Below are 15590 nucleotides of genomic sequence, written 5' to 3' on the forward strand. Positions count from 1 at the left end.
AATTAAATATCAGAGGAACCCTTGGTGACTGCACACAGATGCTCTGATCCTTCTGAAAATGACCCTTTGCTCTTAGCACACATAGGTCACATGTTCCTTTGATGGATAAGCAGGAACTCTGCACAACAAACAAGCATGTCTGCCCTTGTTTTAACAACAACCTGACTTAGAGCACTTTTCCCCAGCAATTTTCTTATTCTGACTTGAATTCTATTAAATACATCAAGAAAGATGGTCAGAATTTGCCCTTAAAACCTATGAAGCTGTAGATAAAGAAACTTACTGAATTCATTTAACACACAGAAAGTCAAGAGAGAAAACATGGGGAGTTTTGTTAACCTAGTGACTACAATAAGCAGCTCTGAAGGAGTCAGTTGTGCCTTGGAAAAGATCTGCCACTCACCAGCTGGCAAAGTACAGGATTCCCTCTTAGATCAGTGTCCGGTGCCTGTAGCAAACGCCAGTCTCTGCCTTTGTTGTAGGTAATGAAAGTCTTGATCTGGTCATCCACCTTCCTGTTAGCCAGGAATATGCCTTTGATCCCTGCTACCTAGGAAAAAGGGAGAGAGATGAAAAAAAAATACATCGGAAGAACAGGCCAAAAGCAATGTCCATCTGAGCACTCCCAGGAGTGAAAAGCCTCTGTAAAAGCAAGGAAGGCATCTCAGTCAAATCTTAGAACATCAAATGGCACTAAAGGAATATCTTGCAAAGCTGAAAGGCCTTGTGTGGTTTCTCTCCTTGGAAGAAAAAGACAAGAATGGTCAAAGAGCAAATCCCTGGAAAACAGCCCACTTTTGGATTTCATTGAATTCTTGCAGATAGGCTGATGATGGGCTTGAAGGTGCAACATGCACCAGGTCACACTTGAGCTCTGTGAGCTTGAGGATGGGGTCTGTCCCACTGCCTCCACAGACTGCCAAAACAGGGGAGAAAGAAGATCACATCAGAAAAAGTGTGGAATCTTTTTGTGTACCAGAAAAAAAAAAATCAATACAAAAGATGGGAATCCTGAACATGCTGTGACACTGATGTTTTGCAAACTTGATTTCTTTGCTTTCCTTCCACATCCAAATTCTGACAAATCAAGCCAGTTGTTTCAAATGTTTTGATTTTTGTCAGCAGAATCCATTCCAGCAGAATATGGTCCTGTCAAAACATCCCCAAAAAGATTTCATGTTGAGTCTGGTCTCTGTTGCACAGCTGTGAAAGTGAGACAGGAAGAAGAAATTTTCTGCAAATCTGCAACTTCCTGGCAACTGTCAGGATGCAAATCCTTCTACTCTGAAGCCCCTGGAGTGATACTACTCTTTAAATGACTCTGTAAAAATTTATTAGCATTTAACAGTGAAAAGTCTATGATATACCAGCGGGGAGTATGCAGGTTTGCCCGGGAATGTGAGACAATGCATGTTAATTTCAGCTGGTTCATCACAGCAAAGAAATATAATTTTTCAGAGGCAGGAAAATATATTTTACCAGTAGAAGAAAAAACATAAACCCTGTCCTTCACACTAATCAATGGGTTATTTGTGAGTTTTCCCTCATTGACTTATATCACTTGGATTTTTATAAACAAATTGATTATGTTGTTAAATGAGCATTATTTTGGCTGAAATAATAAAATGTATAGTCATAACCTCTGCATGCAGCTGCAAGAACTTTCTCTGTGTAACAGCAGTAATCAGCCTACAACCATTTCTATTACTACTACTGATTAGTTGTTTGCTGCTGGCAAAGCACTGAGCCCTGCATCTCAGCAGATCTTCCATATAACAAATGATAACACACCAAAACCAGAATGCTCTGAAGAAACCAGGAGCTGGAACTGCTCTGAATGCACTGCTGCTGCTGGCCAAGGCTGACAGGCTTGGAAGAAGCATGAGGATGGAAGATAGTTTGGGGTAGAAGTTGTCCATCTGTCATCTCTGGGCAAGTGGCACCTACAAATTGTTGGTTGTAGTTTACAAACTGTTCAGTGCTCATGAAGGTGCAGTCCAGACTCCCTGCCTGTGAGCAGGTGTCTCTAGATGCCCAAGGGGAAAAAAAAGTTGTGTTTAGTCTTTCTATGGATATCCACATTAGGATGATAATGGTTTTCCCTTTTGGAAATGACACATAGCTAACAAGTCATTGACTTGAACCCAACCAGTTGTTGCACCTGTAGCAGAATAACTGCATCTATTCCCACATGAATCAACTCAGCATCAAGTCCAGGAAACGCCTCAGGGTGATCCTAAATCAAATGAAAATCCTGGGAGGTTGGTAAGAGATTTACACTTGCTTGAACTAGCAGGCCATTGCTGCTGCTTGCAGGGTGACCTTTACTGCATACCTCATAAAGGTCAATGACAATATTCCCCTCCAGTCCTCGGCTGCTTTTCACATTTTCCAAGGCCAGGGTGAAGTAGACCCCTCGGGTGTCGGAGATGTACAGGTTATAGGTGTCATTCTGGTTCCACTCTTGAACAGCTGCAAACACCTGATTCTCATCTGTGCTGATAATGTGCATGTCCTGTTAAAAGAAGACAAAAGGCCTGTTACTGAGGATCTCTGTATTTCTCTGCCCTTCGGGACATGTAGTAATTACCATGAATTATGAAAGAATGGAGATGGAGCATGAATTATAGGTATGTTTAACAACTTTCTGTTAGAGCAAGCCAATAAATTACCAGCATTGTGACTTTTCTGCATTTCCCTTTTTAAATAATCACCAGCTGGGCGAAGGGTTTTTGCTTTCTTCATTTTTGGTACCTTCAAGGAATTTCATCCAGTTTCATTTTTTATTTATAAATTGGTAAGTCAGTTTTATTACTCATGGAAGATTCACAGCCTTGGAGCCTGGAGTCTTCATATTCACTAAGCATCATATGGCACCAGGCTAAAAGCAGTGATAATTTTCATTCTCATGCTGGAATAATGGGCTTGTGCTTCCGACTGGCAAGGGATGGTATAAAAAAGACCTTGGAGTTCACATTTATTTGAAGGTGAGGTATAGGTATCAGTTTGAGCTACTGCTGATAGTGATTTTTAATAACATATTTTCCTATTGAGAGTTTATCTGAGATAATTATCCCGCAACATAGGGACTATCAAATAATGCACCCACTAACCTTTGTTGGATTTCTGCTGCTGACCAAGATAAAAAACGTCTAACAAGGCTTTCCCCATTTAGTTTTTATATCAAAGAGATCTGATCATGTATTTTCTTGGTATTATTTTAAAACAGGTTCATGGAAATTACTTTCAGGGTGGTGATGAGTATTGGAGCACTTCATCCTTGCTACCATTGTTGAACAAACTGACACAGGTTCAGCTAGAAGCAAAATGACTGTGGTAATATGAGACTCCATTTATCTATTTGTACCTATTTAAATTTTCTCTAGAGGCCAAGAGGCCTTGATTAATTCCTTGCACTCTTTCTGCATCAAGAAATCATAATTCTGGAAGTCTCCCAAAGGATGGAGTGACCTGATTTCAGGAAAGAATATCTGGAGGAAGATCAGCTCAATATCCTCATCCTGCCTAGGAGGCATCTTAATCTTTTCTGTGAGGTATCTAGATGAAAAGTTAGGATTGATTAAATGGGACTATTTCTAATAGACCTAACATATCCTATCGGCATGAGATGGGGAGAAAAACCATTTGAGGGCCTAATTCTATCCCAGTGAGTACAATCAGTGGGAGATTTGCCATTTCCCTCAACAAAGAAAGACTAAATCAGGAGGCTTGTTCTTGCCCAGGAGCTGTAATTCCTTAAAGATTAAGGAGGTACCCAATCTATTCCAACAGTGGGAAAATAAAGCAAAATGCCCAACGACTTCCATCTGTTTTTACCAGTTGCAGTGGAAATATTGCATTACCCTGGTGCCAACCTCACACACGTACAACTCCAGCAGAGTTCATTAATCTGCACGTGACAGATAGTTATTACTGTACAGCAAAAACATTCTAGTAACCAAGGGCAGCATAAACAATCCTCCTTTACATGGCTCAAAGACTTTTCCATGACACCTAGCCTTAAAGGACTTCTGATCTTTAAATTACAAAAGTACCCCTGATTTTATAGCATGCACCAATTCTAAACCAGGGCCACCAACAAATCTGTATTATAACAGGTAATTTTCCTAGTCCTGGTGGCAACAATATTTTTGATACAAAGATATCATTTGCCTTCTTAGCTACCTCAGGAGCTGCTGGCTCATGTTCAGCTGCTGTCAACCAACACCCCCAGGTCCTTTTCCCCCAGCCTCTAGCACTGTGTGGGGTTGTTGTGATCCAAGTGAAGGACCTGGCACTTCACTTTATGGAACCTCACATATGTGGCTTCCCAAGATATCACATGTCTATGTTCACAAATGGTGGACTCACCTTAGGAAGGGAGTATTTGGGTAATTTGATCTGTGCAAAGGGTTCCCGTCTGTATGACACATAGTACGTTGCTCTTCCACCAGTTGTCACCTATGGAAACACCAAAGAAAGTCAGTGATGACCCTTCTGAGACACTCTGTGATGACACCTCTAAAAGTGCTTGACAAGCTTGCTTTCAGGTACATTTTCTATTGCAGGCACAGCTGTCCCTAAAGGCATCTGGGTAACTCCAAAGAAACCACAAACCTGGGAGGGATGAAGAATTATTTAAGCTGTGCTATTGAACCTTCCATTTTCACACTGGATTCAAATCCTGTGTGATTTTAACATCTCAGGGAAAAAGTGCTGAGTGGGAGAAAAAGGAGGATCTGGTTTCATCACATGGTCCAGCTCAGTTACCTTGGGCAAGTAATTTAAAGTCTCTGTGCTTCTGTTCTTCCCCTGTAAGTAGGAGATAATCCCTCTTTGCTGCTTCTCAGCCTTGTCTGCACTGTAAGTCCCTTGAGGCCAGGATTGTCTTCCAACAACCTTTTACAGTGACTAGCAGCAGAGATCCACACTAGCACACATTTACAGCACTGCTAACTGTAAATGCGCTCTTGGAAAGCTGGAGCTAAGCTCTGAGATGCCCTTTGTCACTATGAAACTGGTTTCTCTGAAATTATACTCTCTGAAAACGGATGTGCGTGGGGGGAACTGATAGACATCCAAATCTGCAGTTTTATGGACTGAATGAACTAAAGCCTATGCAAAAATGCCATGCATCAATGAGATCTAACACAGATAATTTGTAAAATATGGGCTCTAAAACCTGTCAGGAGTCACTTACTCTTGCTGTAGGTGTTCTTTCTGGCACCATCTCAGACCTGGCTAACACAAGGCTTACATCAGTGAATTTCCTACATTCTGATGGTTTGGCAGTCTTGCAGGTCTTAAGATAAAATAATGCACAAAGCACTTGTCTATTGTACAGAATATCACTTGTTGGCTTCCAATAAAGCTAAGAGAAAGGTCCTAGATTCTCTCCTAGATATACTTCCTTTATCTGACAGTGATATTTGAGAATGAGCTTACATAGAACATTGCTACAGCATCAATTGTATTCTCAGCAATGATATCACCTCTAGATAGTGGCTTTCTCCCCTGGAGAAGCTGTCATTTGAAGGACACGCTATTATTGGTCATGAAATTTGATATCTAATCAACTCAAGGCTTTCCCATTGACAGTTTGAAAAACTGGAAAGAAAGGGAGGTTTAGAAGTAGGACCATCTTGTACACTAAGACTTCCCCTTCAGATTTTTTCCCATTTTTATTTGTAATGTCAACAAAACTGTATTTAGCACCCTCCAGAGAAAAAACAAAACCAGCCACTATTAAAGCACACACGGCATAAGGTCCTAAGAACGGCCTATATGACAGCAAATAAACTCTATACCGATAACATTTAGCTAAAGCCAAGGGCAAACACAAACAGGAAAATCTAAAGCAACTTGTCTGTGGACCCAGAACAAGCCAATAGAAGGGACAGGGAGAAAACAGCAGTCACTGGACTCTCACTTCATGGAAAGTGCACTGTGTACTGACAGAGCGGTGACCATTTCTGGGTCCTGCTCTGAGTTGAATCACACAATGGTCTCGGTTGGGACCTTAAAGATCATCCAGTTCTTCTATGTATCTAATCTAATTCTACCTCTTTCAGTTCAAAGCCATTCCTCCTTGTCCTGACACTCCATGCCCTTGTCCAAAGTCCCTCTCCAGCTCTCTTATAGCCACTTTAGTTACTGGAAGGTGCCCTAATGTCTCCCTGCAGCCTCCTCTCCTGCAGGTTGAATAAGGTCAGTGAGTGCTACTTCTGAAAGATATATTTCCCATTTAATACTTTCACATCAAAATAAAATTTTCACAGGAGAGAACAGACTGTGCAGTTGATTCATACTGAGTCCAGCTGAAAGGCAAAATTCATGTTTGCAGTAATTTTATATCTCTCAACTCCACAAGCACTACTCAAAGGATTCCCACACTTCTAGATATTGTCTAAATAGCACAGGGAATATTTAAATATCCCCTTTCACTTTTAATATTTATGGCCTCCATTAGAAACCCCAAATTCTCAATTCTCACATGAACTGAATATGTCCAGTGACTACTTGCTAAGAACCCTGCATTCAATATCCACATCTTCTGATGGGCTGAGACATGGTCTTCAGCTTGTAGATGAGGACATGAATATTTGCACACTTTGTAAATGCTGTGATGACCAATTAAGATTGGGAACAGTCCAACAACCTTCCAGTTAATCCAGTGAAAATAGAGTGGCAAAAATATCAAGGGGTGATCAACTTCCACTTTCTGTGCCACAACAGGTTCTACTGCAAGTCTGCCACACTCAAAAGGTTTTAAACCATTATTTTGGCTTTATCCCACTGAAAACTGGTACCTGGAGGGGGTTTGTTTGAATTACTTGTTTGTTTGGTTGGCTTTTAAATGCAGAAAGTTAGGATTAAACACTGTTAAAGTTTAGTATGCAATAGTTAAACTCCCTTCCAGGCTTCCACCTGGACTAGGTCACCTTGACAAGGTTTAGAAATAGAAATATTTGAGGTTTGTGGTCTTCCTGAGCCAGTTAGTACGAAGCCACCCACAATTCTGTTGGCAGGAGCTGTGTAAGCTTTTCCCAGCCAGGGTCTCATCTTCGCATGATTTACATGCACAGTTATAACAGTTCCAAAAAAATGATCAAGCCTCCAATAAAGTTTTGGCAAGCACCACGGTACAGAATGAATTTTGGAAGGCCCTACTTAATTTATTTTGATGAACTTTTCCTTTTCCTATGAGCAAATGCTCCAACACTGTAAATCCCAGAGATTATGGCAGTGTTTTGCCCTCCAATGCCTCCTTTCAGTTCACATTTGATGAATGTCACCCAATTATTTGCTGTGAGCTCATCTGTCATGCTCAGTACAGAATTAGCTGGGTTTGTCTTTTTCTTCCTCCATCGCTAATGACTGGATCATTAATCTGTTTTTCTGGATTTCTACTTTATGTGTTTAATTGGGCTTCTGGCCAGTAGAAATTATTCCCATGGACAAATGTGTTTGTCATTAAACACATCTGTCTTTCCTAACCTGTGTTCTTTTTTCCTCCCTCCACTCATGAGCTACTACTTTTCTTTAATGTTTCCACATTCAAGACAAAAGTCTCATCTAATTTATATCAGCTGGCATTTAAGAAGAAAACATGAGAAATTTCTCTTTGAAAGCCCTGAAAGTCTGGATATGCTGGCTCATTCCCCTTCCTGACCTGTAATGAGACAGAGTGCATCAATTGCATCAAACATAGAAGAAAACAAACACGCTCATAAGACTGTAGAAAATTACATAAAATTTGTCATGGAATCTATTTATCTCATTAATTTCTGTGACATGTCTAGGAACACACAAAGCCATTTCCCATGTTAATGATTGAATAAGATTATTTAAGAACAAGCTTTGCAGCTTGCTTCCTTTTATTTTTTTTTTCTTTAGATTGAAGTTCATCTTAGGCAAAAACATCTGTTTATCTAAGAGTTTGGAAGGCAAGCAGAATGAGTTAAAAGGTCTCAGACTGTAAAGAAGCCCTAGATGATGTGAGGAATTGTAGATCACTCTGTATGAGGCTTCTTTATCATCTTCCTGGCTGGCTTATGCTGGGACTCATAATTTCCAATGTAAGGCAGATATTGATGGAACAGAGAGGAAATTAGTAAATCTCAGAAAGGCTCCTGTGCTAAGGAGGACCTCATCTGCCTCCTACTGCTCAAAGAATTTTCAGGAAAGTGAGCAAAAATTTCACAGAAACAAATTTTACACTTCTTGTGGATACTAAGTTCTTAATAGTATATAGTTGATGTTATTTTCAATAAACCTCTCACTTGTTCTCCAAGGTGATTGCCCTGCTTGTGGAGTTCCCCTCCTTTCCAATAACATCAAATGAGCTGGTATCCGTGTTGTAGCAGCATTCTGTTCTCCACCTCCATAGGGAGCCCTGGAATCCCTCTACATTGCTTTAACTTTAGGTTCCCTTTCTCCTTCTTGCGAGCATAAAATCCCCCAAATCAAACTGTGGATTAAAGCACAGAAGAGTCATGGCAAGTTCAGCAGGCAGGCTGCTCCACTGACACCCTTACCACGGGATTTTGGGGTTCTTCAGAGACAGCCCTGCCTGACCCTGCACAGGTTTGTTGGTATGAGGATTGAAAAGCTGTGCCTCCTCTCCCAAGCCTAACCACAATTCCAGTCACAAGAGGTTCAGAGGATGAGGAAGAACATGAACCTAGTGTAGTGCTCTTCCTTCTTGACCCACCATGATCAACAAAAGCAATCTTCGAGATATTTCTGTGTAGTGAGGTTCTCCACTGCTTAGCATAAATTCCATCATGACAGGTACCATCCAGTCTGAATTATCTCCCTGTGGTTTTCATTAACATCATGCCTTCTGCACAGTCATTGAACAATTTGCAATTACCTGAGTGTGCTGTGGGATTTCTGTGCATAAAGCACCCTCAAGTTGTCTGGTAAATTCAGCAGGCTTAGAAAACATGACACTCTTTAGAGCATCACACCCATCAGAGAAAATCTGCTGTGACAAAGCAGCATTTATTATACTGGCCCAGTCCCTGTTCAGCTCCCTCTCCCCTCAGAGCAAAGATGACACAGCTAAAGGACAGAGTAATCTCAAGTATTGCATTTGTTTTAAAAGCAACTCCTGCAGAAAATGTGCAGTTACACCAAAACACAAGCCACATCCAAGCTGCAGGTGCACATCACCCACACAGAAATCAACTTATGAGAAGAGCATAATTGTACACATTAACCCTCCTTTTGATTTCAGAGGAAACATATGAGTTTGCCAAAGCAATACTTTACATCTTCAGCTGATCAATCAGACAGCTTGATGGGAGGGGAGAGAGTGATAAAAGAAAGTACATCACAAAATGCCCTAGAAAGAAAATCAATAAAAAAATAAATAAATAAAGGAAAATGTTAATTTTTTTTTTTTTATCAAGAGATGGTTAGGCTCAAGTTCCAAATGTGATATTTGGCACAGAAAAAATGAAACTGTGCTAGAAATGGATGAAAAGCACCCAGCAGTGAATAGGAAAGTAGCTAACTACTTACTGCCTGTCTTGCTTTAACAAGAGCTTTTAACTAGCACGTGGGATGCACTTTCTTTCATCTGTATGGATTAATTTCCCCCACTGGAGTGCTGTCCAGCATTTTAAATAGGAGCGAGAGGAGATCAGCTCTAGCAGGCATTATTCACCAGTAAAACAGGTGTAATCGTGTTCATCATTTAAACGTCTTCATCCTATTAGTTTCATAATAAGCTTTTAATGATTCCTTCAATAAAAGACTCAAAGACCAGCCCCTACAAGCTGGAGAGTGCTCCATTGTTCCGCCAAACCGTTTTCTCTACCATCGATCGCAAAGATAAAAATCAATCGTAGCTAAGCAGGGTGAAGTTAAAAATAAATTGCATGGATTGATTTCTGTTAAGACCTTTGGCTCCTAGTTAATGGAGGAAAAAATGGAGGAAAGAAATTTATATTTGAACATGGTGTATTTAGTTTCTATGAAAATAGAGAGACGGTTCTATACTGGGAAATGAACATTTAATTTCTCCCCACTATCCTGTTTCACTGCTGAGAAGTCTCACATTAATTAAAAAAAAAAAACAATCAAAAAAAACCCCAAAAAATAACTGCCACTTTGTTTATTCCTGGGGAAATTTGCCACTTATTTAAGTTTTTTAATTGATCATTTGATAACCAAGGTCAGGAATCCCTATGAATTAGCATCAACTCAGCTGTGGCTGCTGGTTGAAGTCTATTCACCTGATAAATTACTTCAATTCAGCAAATATGCTCATTTAGCCTATTCTTAAATACTCAATAAACTTGAAACATACACTCATGTCCTCCATAAGCACTTTCAAGTGCTCCTAAACAAGCACAGTTATAACCAGTAATAATATTAAACTACTTATCTGAGCTGGGCTTAGATATATGTAGCTTCTAGAATCAGGAAATCTTTCCCCCTCTATAACACCTCAAAGAGAAACGTCCCCCCACCTGAATTCTAATATTATAAACAGTAAGTATTTTTATTTCTACTGAGGCTGGGGAAAAAAAGGTTATTATAATTATATCCACCCTGATAAACCAGAAATTGATTCAAATAAAAAGAAAGTATATAAATGCCATTTTGATTCAAATAAAAAGAAAGTATATAAATGCCATTTTGCATCAAATTACTTCAGCTGAAATTTTTGCCTGGACTCTGATGAGCCACCAGGCATCCAAAAAAGGAAATATTATCCATTGGTTTTGTAAGACATTATCAGTGATTGTGGGTGAATACTGACATCTGCATATGTTTTAAGGAAACTTTTCTGATGCAAAAGAAGACTAAATGGTTCAACAGATTTTGGCAGAAGTGTTTGTTCCTCAGAGCCAGAGGAGTTATTCAGATGTGCACTCTCAGACTCCCACTCAGCTGCACCACACAACAACCTCTGGAGAAATTCGGGATTTGCTCCTTTTCACTCTTGCCAGTGAGCAGGCTGAGAGGCTGCCCTGCTGTGCAACTCCCTGAATTAGGCAAAAGTCTTCCAAGTTCAAACTTACTTCAGAAGGTGAAGAAGAACCATATAAAAGATCAGAATCGCAGAAGAGCATTTTCACTTGAACTTTTCACTTTCTATATGCAATTCCTACAATTCCTACAAGAACTGCAGCTGCATCTACACTGCTGCATGCACAGGATGTGAGTAACCACCATCCCTTGCTCCTAAATGGCAACACCACAGACCCCATCACAGCCAAGACCCTGTCTCTTTTCCCAGCTGCCCTCAAACTCTTTCCTTCCTTCATCACATCAACCTCAAAACAAAGGGCCACCAAGAGAGCAACTTGGCTTTTTGAACATGGGATCATCATATGTCGCAGGACAACCTGAAGGAATATGGACTCAAGAGAAAGATGGGCAGTTCCCAGGAGACTGAATCACAAATGAAATGGCATAGAAAGAAGACATGAAGGAGAAGTAGAAGCAGGGGCCAATGAGAGACAAGACATTGAGTTTCAGCATGCAGCTAAACACCTTGATAAATCATGCCATGGGATGGAAAGGGGAAGTGGTACCCATGCTTTCAATCTTTAAAGGCCTTGGAAAGTGATAAGGCAGTGCTCCTCAGAATGCCTCTCTGATTAGTGGTGCAAAGCACTTCCCTTTTAAAATGGAAATGGGCCAGGATATGGAGCAAAACACCAATCCTTTTCAATTAAACTTTGCAGGGATCATTCCTTGTCTTTAAGGGACCACCAGTCAAAGAGAGATCTGAGAGGGTTCATTTCCAAAGGCATTTGTCTGGCTTGTATCACCCCCAAACCAGGTATCATCTGCTAAGTCTGAGGAGTCTTCTATACCCAGTGGCGTTGTCACTGCTATGGAAAGTGCTGAATGTCCGAGCTACAACTCAGATCAACTTCAGCTCCTCTCCACTGGGATAGCAGAGTCTGCAGCATCCTGGAGAAAAATAAAGACATAAAAAACTACCAAGACAGGTATTGATCACCCATCCACACACCTCTGCACTTACAGCCAGCTCAAATCAAAAAGGCCAAAGTAGCCCTGAGGGTCTCCAAGTGCTGACAGAGGCAGAAGTGTAAGAGAGGAACGGGGACAGCGATAACTGCATGCCAGACTAGGCTGGTATGATCTCTGGGGGGAAAGCCACAAGCAGAAGGGTTTACACAACACAGTAAGATTAATAGGGGGATGGAAACATATTTATGAGACCTAGATCTACAGCCGGGGAAAAAAAGAGAAAACACAGTTTTGAGAAACCAAATCCTTTCTCATGTCCCTCAGGATCTTGTGAATATGCCTAAAATCTTATCTGTCCTTTTCTAACTCTGTCAGTTCCAACTCACAAAAAATACTGTCTCTCTGTAAATTTTGTCCCACTGAAATCCTTAGGTCACCAGCACTATAACAGTAGTAGTGCCATCAGTCCTCATGTTACACATTCTGAAGAGTTCCATCACAATTTCTGTCCATCTCCTGATACCCAGGCTGCTGTGTGAAGACAGAGTCCTCACACAGGCCAGTGCTGGGAATGTCTTCCCTCTCCACTAGCAGCCAGGCTCATCCAAGGTGGGAGTCCAGCCCCCCAGAAGAACCACTGAGCCACTGCACCTCTCACAGAACCTTTGGGCAGCCAGATCAGCTCCTTTAACTCAGCAGCACTTAGCTCTCCATGGCAGCTATGGGTCTGCCTGCAGGAATGCTGCTCTCTGCAAAAAGCACTGCCCCTCAGCAAAGCTGATTCCCAGGGAATGCACTGCCCTGTTCATGTCCCTTGGGACCCCTCAGACCCCCCAAAATAAGCAATTGGGAATTCTATGGCCCAGACTGTCCTCACTGCCTGAAATAAGTGGTGACATTTACTCATGCTTTCCCTCATTTTCAGTGGAAATTTTTGATCTGTTGACAAGGAAACACACAGATCATTCCTGATCCTCTCTTTATAGAGCCATGCACCACTGATATTATTTGTTTACTTGTAGGAAAATAAAAAGGTTCTCTCCAAACAACACCATCTCACTCAAAATAGAATTTCCTGAAAAATAATCACCATTTTCATTAAAGTCTATTTAATTTTCAACACTTTTCAGCTGCCTGAGCAATTCCATTAGAAACCCTGATACAAGACTAGCTTGAAAAATACCTTTCCCAGAATTGCCTCTGTAATTTATTTTTTAACTAATAAATTCTCCAAAGTATCAGTACTCTAGATTCAACCCAAATGACCATCTCTGATCCCCGTGTCTTATAATGTAGGCTCTGCAGATGAGAGTACCACAGCAGTTTAGGTAATTGTCAGGAAATCACATTTTTTAGGCAGTTGTAGCTTATGTTTGAACCTAAGTTTGGAAAGTGATATTGCTTCAGTAACAAGTGCTCACTGGAGCACAGCTATGTAATTGAACACCACAGAGATGGACATTAAATGGCAAAGTTGATCATCAAATTAGCTCCTTCTGCTATAGTACGTAAGTCCAGACATATTCCAAGGTTTTCTCACTAATAAATGACTTGTTTTGCAAGTTGTATGAATTTTAAGTATTATTCATGAAAGAAGATTATGGTTTTGGCTCCTGGTTACACCAGAGCAATATTGTGAAGTGAATGAAAATTTATACATGCAAGAGAGGGTAAGAGTTTTTCTTAATATATCAATTTACTCAGAATTATCCAATCCAATCCTAGTGACATGACAGGCATCCTTAAATAACTATTGATCAATCAAATAGAAAGTCAGCCAATAAATTCAGAGTGATCACCTACTGTTTTATTCATAATAATTCTTCCTAGTCTCTCTTAGTAGCTATATCTTTTGTCCCTCCACAGTACCTTTTACATCTGTCCTCGTGGGCTATGTTATTTATCTCTTTTGCCTGGCAACAAGTGCCAGTCTTTTCAAACTCTCTTCAACAGATAAAATTTCCAAGCATAAGATCATTCTAATTTTCTTTCTTTGTACTGTAATTCTGAAAGATCCTTTCAGAAGTGCTGCACAACAGGAATTGTTGATTTATAATGGCATTATAAAGTCTTCTGTTTTCTTCTTTCCCCTATCCATTATGGATCATAGTATCATGTTTGCTTTGAGTGCAGTTAAACAAGTTAATGCTGCTCAGGAATCTTACAGTGCTGGCCTGGTTATCATCTTGGTTAGAATGGATATTCACAAGTAAATAACTCTATGCAGATAATCTAAGACATTGATATCAATAGCTGGAATTCATCTTCCCTAATTTTACCTGTCAAAAATTTTGGGGTTTTCACTAAGCTCTACTTAGGTTCCTAACAATATTAATGAGAAAGGCATACTCAAAGAGAGACCTAGCTCATGTTGAAATAGGTGAAATAAGAGATAAAGTGCCCCTGAAGGTTTCAATTGCTCTAATTTTGGAGGAACATTGACTACAGATTTAGAATAAAAATCTACTGGTTTAATGACAAAAGTCAAAAAAAACAAAAAAAACCAAGTTCCCCTCTCCACTCCAGGACATTAATTCTGATTTGTTCCAGAACAGACATATCAGAACACATGCACCAACGCTTTATGCAGCTATTAAACCTCACCAAGTTCTTAACATTTAATTTGATATTTATTTATTCATCTCTGTCTAATATTTAAAATTCTAAAGACCTGGCTCCTACACTTCTGTCCAAGATTACCCAGACTGAACAACACGCGTAAGACATTGCAAGCAGTCAATCTGACACATCCCATAATATGCAGCAATACCACATGGTTTGTGAGACTAATAAATCCAGGACATATTAGCTATATATGTACCAAGCAAACACTCTGCATATCCCACTGACCATATCCTGGATTTAACACACCTTCAGCTCAGAGTGTGCTGGGAATCTGAAGTGCCTGCGTGTCACTCAAGCTCTGTGTGGGCTCAAGCCCTGCCCAGCATCTGCAGCCACTGACAGCAGGCTGCTGGACAGGCAGAAACCTCTGCATGGGCTCAATCCCTGCCCAGCATCTGCAGCCACTGACAGCAGGCTGCTGGACAGGCAGAAACCCTGCCAGTGTGACACAAAACACAGGGAAAGGGATAAACAGCCTGGGAACGGAGACTCTCAAAAAGAGTCTCCCAAAGCAGCAGCAATGTTCTGTGTGTATATTTAACAGCTTTTTAAAGTGTGGGGATGTGATTTTCAATTCAAACACCCATTAAGCTATAATAAGACCTTGCTAAGAATAGTCAAGACACTTGAGTAGTACATATACATACATGCATGTGTTTGTACACACACACAGATTTTTTTTTTTTCACTTGAAGTTTTTAGAAGCTAATAGCCTGAGCGGCTTACTGCTGATTTGAGGCAGAGGAATATATACACCAGGCCCACATCCTCACTGTGAAATCAAGATTCTAAACAGACTGGCCTTGTTTTAACACAGATGAGAGTTGTGGAGTGAGAAACATCTATAAGGCCTCACGCTTAAAGAGTTGGATGTTCCACAACATCCTTAGCCACAGACATAAACCACTACACTAACAGAGTCTCTCTAAAATACTCCTTGGAGAGCAGAGCATTTATTGATTGGAAAGCCATTGCTTTTAGTCAAATCATGACTTACTAAGTAGCAA

General features: G+C 40.4%; 1 protein-coding gene across 1 annotated transcript in view; it reads right to left on the reverse strand.

Moving 5' to 3' along the window:
- Window positions 1-15590, reverse strand: part of SORCS3 (sortilin related VPS10 domain containing receptor 3) — a 263805-nt gene that overhangs the window by 58349 nt on the left and 189866 nt on the right. The window contains exons 8-10 of the mRNA XM_064716259.1: window positions 4372-4461; window positions 2336-2515; window positions 404-550 (exon numbers count right to left, since the gene is read on the reverse strand). Of these exons, the coding sequence (XP_064572329.1) occupies window positions 404-550; window positions 2336-2515; window positions 4372-4461 (417 nt within the window). The remainder of the gene's footprint in view (window positions 1-403; window positions 551-2335; window positions 2516-4371; window positions 4462-15590) is intronic.

The sequence above is a fragment of the Zonotrichia leucophrys genome, chromosome 6, assembly GCF_028769735.1.
Source record: "Zonotrichia leucophrys gambelii isolate GWCS_2022_RI chromosome 6, RI_Zleu_2.0, whole genome shotgun sequence".
Taxonomy (NCBI): domain Eukaryota; kingdom Metazoa; phylum Chordata; class Aves; order Passeriformes; family Passerellidae; genus Zonotrichia; species Zonotrichia leucophrys.